At 38.0% G+C, this 8,629-nt stretch overlaps 1 protein-coding gene across 1 annotated transcript; it reads left to right on the plus strand.

Moving 5' to 3' along the window:
- Positions 1–755: 755 nt before the first annotated feature.
- LOC135666362 (phosphatidylinositol 4-phosphate 5-kinase 6-like) lies at positions 756–8,612 on the plus strand (the record flags this gene model as incomplete). The annotated part of the gene is made up of 5 exons (XM_065177938.1): positions 756–2,159; positions 7,684–7,851; positions 7,965–8,130; positions 8,209–8,325; positions 8,419–8,612. Coding segments are annotated over exons 1-5 (1,892 nt in total), but the record flags the coding sequence as incomplete, so codon positions are not given.
- Between the last annotated feature and the right edge of the window lie 17 nt (positions 8,613–8,629).

Genomic DNA, 8,629 nt, shown 5'->3' on the forward strand with positions numbered 1-8,629 from the left:
TTGTTGAGGGTTATTGCTGTCCTTTCGAGAAGAAATTTCTGGAAAAGAAAACGCTAACTAATGAGTTTTTTTAGAAAATATGTCGAACTTGGGTAAGTTAATCTATCAGATCGAAAAATGAAAGACTCGATCTTTAACTCCTTTCACTACAGATCGTTTGAGATTTAAAATTTTAAAACACCCTCGATTTTGTTTTTTAGAACGAAGATATATGAATTTTTTCATAAGGATATGTATTTATAAAAAAATATCAAATCAATGGTTACCAACCCGTGACTGATATAGTTTGGGAAAAACCCAATTTTGTTAGTGAAATCGCGCAAGTAATTTTAGGGACATTCAATAGGAAAAGCCACGTGGTCCGGCACGAGTGTGTGCGATTCTCCCACCAAAAATTCTAGCCCAACGCAATCCCGTCGTCTCCCTCGTTCGCGTCCATCTCGTTTCTTCAAACTAGACATCCCCTCCCCGCTTCCTCGCCTTCCGCTGCCCATTCGTCCATAGCACGCACCCATCAATCAAGGCTGATGGATATGTCTTTCTATTCTTCTTCCCTCCTCCTCCTCCCAGATGTTTGGTCTGTGAGCCTTTCCCGGAGCTACAATCGGAGCCCTCAGTCCGCAAGCGGCGCAAGTCCTTCTCTCTCCACCGCTATCTCCTCCCTTCGTCCTCCCAATTTTTGTAGCAATTTCCAAGCAGAGAAGAAAAAAAAAGAAGAAGTAAATACCACTAAACCAAACCTAAAACATCATAGGAGAACGATGGTGGATCGTTGGAGACCGGGTTTGTTGGAGGAGAAGAGGTGAAATGTTCACGGGCAACCAACTCATCAAGGCTTGGGAGTCTTAAAGTCGCAACATCTAGCAGCAGTAGCAGCATTCCGCCCGCCGCCACAGCCTCGTCTTCGCCTTTATGTCGGTCGCCCACGCCGACGACCCAGACGTCGCCGCCGCATCCCCCAAGTCCTGCGGCGACCTCCCCTCTGCCACCGCCACCCCGGCGGACGTTCTCTCCGTGGATGGCGCGGAGGCGGTCTACCACGCCGAGCGTCTCCTTGCCAACGGCGACTTCTACACCGGGCAGTGGTGCGGCAATGTTCCCCACGGAAACGGAAAGTACCTATGGACCGACGGCTGTATGTACGAAGGCGAGTGGCGCCACGGCAAGACCATGGGGAAGGGCAAGTTTTCGTGGCCGTCCGGTGCCACCTACGAAGGAGAGTTCAAGTCCGGTTTCATGGACGGCTACGGCACGTACACCAGCTCTCTCGGCGACACCTACCGCGGCGCCTGGTCCATGAACCTCAAGCACGGCCACGGGGTGAAGTCCTACGCCAATGGCGATTACTACGACGGGGAGTGGCGTTCCGATGTCCAAGATGGCCACGGAAGGTACGTCTGGAAGAACGGGAACGAGTATGTCGGGCAGTGGCGGGCGGGCATCATTGACGGCCGCGGCACCCTTGTCTGGGCAAACGGAAATCGATACGACGGTGGGTGGGAAGATGGTTTGCCAAAGGGGAATGGGAACTTCCGTTGGGCCGACGGAGGACTTTACGTTGGCTATTGGGGCAAGGAGAACGGGAGCCTCCAGCAGAAGGGTGCATACTATCCATCGCCGACTGCCTCATCTCCCACTGCCCGGGATCCCTCTGGGGTCTTGTTGGCAGACCTTGGAGATTGCAAGGTGTGCCAGGGTGATAATGTGTCCATTCTTCCTTCGCAGAAGACGCTAAACTGGTCGGGTGTCGAGGCTGACTTCGTCCAGAAGCAAGCAGCCTGGAGATCTTCCAAATCAGCAGATGCCCAGCCTAGGAGGCGAGCATCAGCAGAGGTGGTCTCAGCAGGGTTTACGCCAAGAGGGCATAATGGTCATGCCAGTACAATCAGCGGCATTGGGAGCAAAAGTGGGTTCTGGGATCCAGATGAGCTTATCAATTCTGATGCAGAGAGTGGAGGTGCATTTGAGACAGGGGGAGCAACCAAGGGTGTTGATGACTTTCTCGGTGAGCTTCAATTAAATGACGTAGAGTCAAGGGGGATTGGGAGGATCCAGCAACCATTAAGGTGGCCGCCTAGGGTGATAAAGAAGCAGGGGGAGACTATCTCAAAGCGGCATAAGAATTATGACCTTATGCTAAATCTCCAGCTTGGAATCAGGTACTACAATCACTTTTGTGCAATCTTTTTCTAAATAAAATTAGATTGAATATAGATTCTAGAGCATTGCTTTAGGTATCCAGAAAAGGAACCTAAAAGAGACACTCTAGTTAACACAAAATGTGTCGCTAATCAAGGGAAATGGTGCCACATCCTGGTAGCTGTGAGATTCACAAGATCAACAATCTGGAGTTGAGAGAGGTATCTCATGTTTTCATCATACTCCTTTTAAATAAAAAATATAATACAGTTGTAAGTGTAACAATGACTCATGAATCACAACGTCAGTTAATGGCAGGTAACATATACAAAATATTAATGCTGTTGAATGAGAATGATATGATGGATGTGTAGAATTATCACGAAAGATAGAAGAAATATTATTTATAAGTATAGCATCAATTTAAGATAATATGAGGGATCCAAAATGATGTGGATATGTCCAAAGAGACCCGTAAGTGGCCGGATTAGATTTGATGGATCAAATAAAATTAATGGTGCAAGAAGAGGAGACTTCTTTAGAAAAACAAAAAGATTGTTTTAAATACACAACTTGGTGACAGAAAAGATCCAAATTGCTAATTCAAACAGTTGGGACACTATGACTAATTGTTTTTTAAGTAGTAGTATTGTATGTTCTTTCATAAAGGACTATAGGAGATTGGATGAATTATGTTTAACATGTTGGAGAAAATTTCGCACATAGTAGGCACTAAAGAGGTACCTAGTAGCTTACAACTATATCCAAATGTATTAGTGTACAAAATAGTGGTTCATATTCAATTCTTGTGTACCATAGACATTTCTAGTCACAAGTTTATTCGCAGTAACACATTCTTATTACTTGGAAGTTGATAATGGACTATGCAGTAATTTTTACATTGGAATATTTGGAGATTTTGTGCATATATTTACTGAATTTTTGGGCTATATGATGATTGTCTTCCTTACAAGTCTTGAAGATCTCAGTTGACTTTTCAAGATAAGATAAGGTTTTTTTTTTTAACACAAAAGAGAATTATTTATTCAACAGATGTGTATCTCGGAAATACCAAAGTTCTCTGAGAGTCAAGAAATACATGAAATTCTTGCCTCGTTGGGAAGAGAGTGAGCAGAGTAGTTTAATTGTCCACTGATGTGAATCTAGTCAAAAACATTGACCTCCTTGCTAGTAAAAAGAAACCATTGTAAGGATTGCATAGGGACCAAGGGATCAGTCTTATGTGGTTGAAGATTTGAACTAGCTCAAGAGAATCAGTCTTGACATGAAAGGAACAGAGGTTCAGGCATCTTGGTTTGGCATAGTCCATTGCTTACGGCCCAAAACTCAGCATGGACAACAACCTATACAATAGGAAAAAATATTATTGCCACATTTGGATCTTACACAACAATTACATTTGGAAAGTAAAATGAATAAGTTCAACAAATTTAAAAGGCAAGTTCAGCAAAATTATTATGTTTAACTTACCTTACGATCATGACCCGACCCATTGAAAGAATTGTTCCATTAATTTAATAGGCCTAGAATCATGTAATTCAAAATGTTTTAGTTAAAGTTAAACTAATTTAATTCTCCTCCCACTTCCAATATTAAATCAGAATTTCGCAATCTCCTCCACATAAGGCTGACATCCGCATCAAAGTCCAAGGGCAACTTATAGCTTAGAATTATACCTAGTATGCAGCATAAGATATGCCAGTTCAGTGGTGGCTTTACACTTGATGTGCTTCAGATCCCATTCATGGATAGTATTTATTTCTTGGATTATTTACCATGCTTAGTAATCGAACCGTTTCACCACTTTCCATGATCTGGCAAGAATGATAGAATTGATCTATTAGCTTGATGGGCCTATAACCATGTATTTCCAAACACAAACTAAAGTTATTGGTAGTAGACCCATCTAACCTGAATTAAGAACTAAACCGAAGTGTCATGTTATGTATTATTAGTTAAAAGTGAACCTCCAAAAGAGAAAGATGTAGCAACACTGTCTATTTCGATCAGGTGGGTTCATGATCAAGTCCATGGGATAATAAAAATGAAATCTTCTTTCATTTTATGCCTTAATTTCTTAAGGGAATTATGTTGGGGGTTATTTGCTACCAGTATTACTTGAATAATAAGAATTGAAAAGATGATGTCCTTACATAGTTACATGTCAGCGTGTTACAGATATGCACTGGACACTGATATATTTTTCAACTTGGAACTTTGGGTTTTAATGGCAGATCAAAATGTCATAACCTTAGGTAGTTCTTGGTACTTGTTGAGGAAATAGGTACAAGAAGGAACACAATATCTTCAATTCTTGAATTTTAATTAGCAGTACTTCAACAATGGTAATAGTTTGAGTAATCAAGTTCCATTTTTTCAATGAATGGACTAGGAGACAAATCAGTTCCTTAAAAAAAGTGATTTATCAGTTCTATGTTTTATTGTTGAATTCTTTTTCCACTTTGGAAAAAACATTGTTTGTCTATGAAAAGAAACTGATTTACTAGAAAAATAGAGATCAAGAGGGCAACTTTATGTTAATATCAACCAACATTATAGCTGGTGCAAGTAAGAACATAGGCAATTTGCTAACTACATGGAAGATGAAAGATTATTTCAGTATCACCTTTTAATAGCATGACCTGTGTGATTTTTTTATCTTTAACTTTTTTTTGTATAAATTATAACATTTGTCTTAAAAAAATTTGTAGTCTTCAAGAATCAAACTTGCATGTTCATTCAAATTTGATTTGCTTGTACATGTCACAGTATCAACTCCTTTCTTTTAGCCCTATATGCAATAAAGGGTGGAACACTTCGGATCTTTTATTGTGTCTAACAAGTAGAAGAATCATTCGTTTGTTGCATCTTTAAACTAACTCTTGTAGAATAGGAGAAGCCCACTAGTCCACCTGCAACATGTACTTTGTTTTGCATTGCCATCCCTCATCTACATTCTTCTCTAGTGTTGATAAATTCTTTTGACTCATTAAGTGATGAAGTCTTGAATCTATTATGATATGTTACTGACACTTTAGCTGTAATCACAAGTTTGCTTTCGTGAAGATAAAAAATCAATCATGAAATATTTTTTGAACTATAGTCGGAAGAAATAATCCGTCACTTGAGAAATCATAGGAATATTATCTCTGATGTTCAATATAGATAGACGACATCTATCTTGTAGGAAGATACTTACTATAACTATCTATTTATTTAAAATTTACCATAAGATTTGAAATTCCATATAATCATCATGTATATCTCATATTACTATAACAAGATAGTTATGATTATCATCGTATTTCCATATAATCAGGTTTTTAAGGACACTGCAACTATGCAGGCCTGACTGTTGTAAGTTCTACAAAAATATGATTAATCAGACTTCACAAAATAAAAAAAATGATGAATCATCTTTTATTCTCTGGGTTTTGTATGATATTTTGGTGCATTAATTGGTGCTCGATGATTCTTGGAGTTAAAATAACTGGTGGAGACCTGATGGTCAAGCTTATTTTGTATGGAGTTAAAAATATAATCCAGATCATGATGGACAAAAATTCTTTCGTTTTTTTACCCTTTTATGGGTTGATCTCTTCTTTTGATCTAGATTCATGGCCATAATAAGTTCTTATCTTGGCATTTTGTGATTACTTGTGTGATTTGTTAACTTTAGCCACAGATTTGTTAAGTTATCGAATGCAATTCGGGTCAGATGGTGATTATGGAATGCTTAGATTCTTTTTCCTTGTACAATGAAGGAACATATGAGTAGATAGCTTTAATGTTTCTCTTCTAAAATGGTTGGTCTGAAGCCTAGCAGGAGGCTCATTCAGGATTCCTTTTACCATGACTTCATATATCTTATTTTCTACCCCCTTTAGTACAATTCTCAGACAACATATCACTTTTGTATGAGTTAAAGTACTTAAATAAGCAGGAACAATACTACTAAAGTTTCAAATCCTTTTTATTCACTATTCTTTCCCTTCTACTTTTTTCTTCTTTTTTAGTTGATTAATTTAGGAGAACCACTATAAAGCACTTTACCATAACTTGTATTGTGGTGGTTTGGAAATTTATGCATCAACAAAATGATGGCTGCATATCTAATTTACTTGTCTAGATGCATATGGGCCTGCAAAAAGCATGGGGTTCTCAATTCAAATTTCTAGTCATCCAATCAATGAAAGCTTCCAAAGGCTGGGCGACTTTTTGAATTATCTCTTGCTAGAATAGGAAATTTTGTTGCCTAAAAGAGTTTCTTATCATGTGCATGTGTAATTGCATCCCAAAACTTATCACTTCATCAATTGGATTAGTATTAATTTACTCTTTTAAGTCTTTTTCATACTAGGATCAGATAGAGATACTGCAAACACATTATCATTTATTAACAGCTAATGCATGTCCTGACCTAGAATAAGTACCTACTGTCATTTCATCATTTACTTGTGTGCCTTATCATATTAATTTCCTAGTTTTTTCCTGCATTGCTGGACTTCTGAAGTTCGCTTTGAGTATGTGGAAATGGTATAATGCTAAGATATAAAGAAGTATTGATATCCAAAACATAAATTGGCACATGACCTGATGCTGGTAGTCATATATTTGTGGCAAATGATGCTAATGTTCTAGTCATTACATTTTGGGTATCCCTGAATATGATGTAATGGTAAAATCCCTATGGTGAATAGGATAAGTTTCAAGCAAGATACAAAAGTATAGTGCTATCTGAAATGGTATTAAGAAAGTTCATACCGTCCTTGAACTTTTTTTGTAGTTGTTATACAGAGTTTTGATTATGTTGTATTACTCACTAAAGCACATGTGCCTTACATATAAAATCTATGGCAAATGATGTTGACACTCTTGTCATTGCGTATTAAATTCCCCTGAATATGTTGTAATGTTAAAATCTTGTTTTGTGAATAGGATAAATTTTCATGTAAGATAAACAGGTAGACTGCTGTTTGAAATTGTATTAAGAAATTTCTTGGTTTCCTTGAACATTTATGTAGTTGCTAAACAGAGTTTTGACTCAGTTTACTTGTATTACCTAATCAAAGCACACATGTGCCCCTTATTCAATGGCTTTTTGTGATCAATCTTTTAATGATAATTTTTCTTTTTGACTTTTGTTTATCCATGATGAATGTCATCTGTTGGATAACAACCTGTCTTATAACAAGGCTCTATCCTTCTTCGATGGAAAATGTAAATGTTCCATGATGGATAGAACCTTGTTATATCCATATTGACATTTGTAGATCTTACTTGCAATTGGATATCAACCTGAATGTCAATCTTTTAATGCAATTGATTCTCTACATATTGCTCTTATGTGAATTGAATCTCATTAATCATCGTTACATCTTGCTTAAAGAAACCCAGAGTGGAAAAGAATCACTCTCATGATAAAGACATTTTTTTTGCTATAGTTACTATGTAATTTCTCCTTTTAGAGGTCTTGATATGACAATTAGTTTCTTGATTATATTTTATGGTCTTCTGGTCTAGGCATGCAGTAGGAAAGCTACCTGAGCCTAAAACACTTGACCTGAAAGCATCAGCCTTTGACCCCAAAGAAAAGATATGGACAAGGTTTCCTCCTGAGGGAACAAAACAAACACCCCCACACCAGTCTTGTGATTTCAAGTGGAAGGATTACTGTCCATTAGTTTTCAGGTTGGCCCCATGTTTTTCCTTTTTCTTTCACTGGTTTAACATTATGTTTTATCTTCCTTATCATGCATTTAAATTCTGAGTATAAGCTCAATTACCAAATACTGAATGTCTAGGACTCTCCGCAAGCTATTCAAGGTTGACCCAGCTGACTATATGATATCAATCTGTGGAAATGATGCTCTTCGGGAACTTTCATCTCCTGGAAAAAGTGGAAGCTTCTTTTACCTAACAAATGATGATCGATACATGATAAAAACAATGAAGAAATCTGAAGTAAAAGTGGGTTCCCTTTTATTTTTTTAGTGTCATCATGTGTTTAAGTAATGCTGCAGTTTCCTTATCTGCACCTTGTTGTAGGTGCTACTGAGGATGCTTCCAGCCTATTATAACCATGTCCGAGCTTTTGAGAATACTCTAGTTACTAAGTTTTTTGGTTTGCACTGTGTGAAATTAACTGGGGCTACTCAGAGAAAGGTTGGTTTTCTGTTTGCAAGTTCAATATCAGTTCAAGCAATCAAAATGTTTAATGCTGATATCAATTATCCATTTGCTTTGCAAATTAATTAGGTTCGTTTTGTCATAATGGGCAATCTCTTCTGTTCTGAGTATCCAATTCATAGGCGTTTTGACCTCAAAGGGTCTTCCCATGGTCGTACGACAGATAAGCCTGAGGCAGAGATTGATGAAAACACTACTCTGAAGGACCTTGATCTCAATTTTATATTCCGGTTACAGAAGTCTTGGTTTCAGGAGTTCCACAGGTACCAGTAGTTAATTT

This window comes from Musa acuminata, unplaced genomic scaffold, assembly GCF_036884655.1.
Source record: "Musa acuminata AAA Group cultivar baxijiao unplaced genomic scaffold, Cavendish_Baxijiao_AAA HiC_scaffold_1087, whole genome shotgun sequence".
NCBI lineage: Eukaryota > Viridiplantae > Streptophyta > Magnoliopsida > Zingiberales > Musaceae > Musa > Musa acuminata.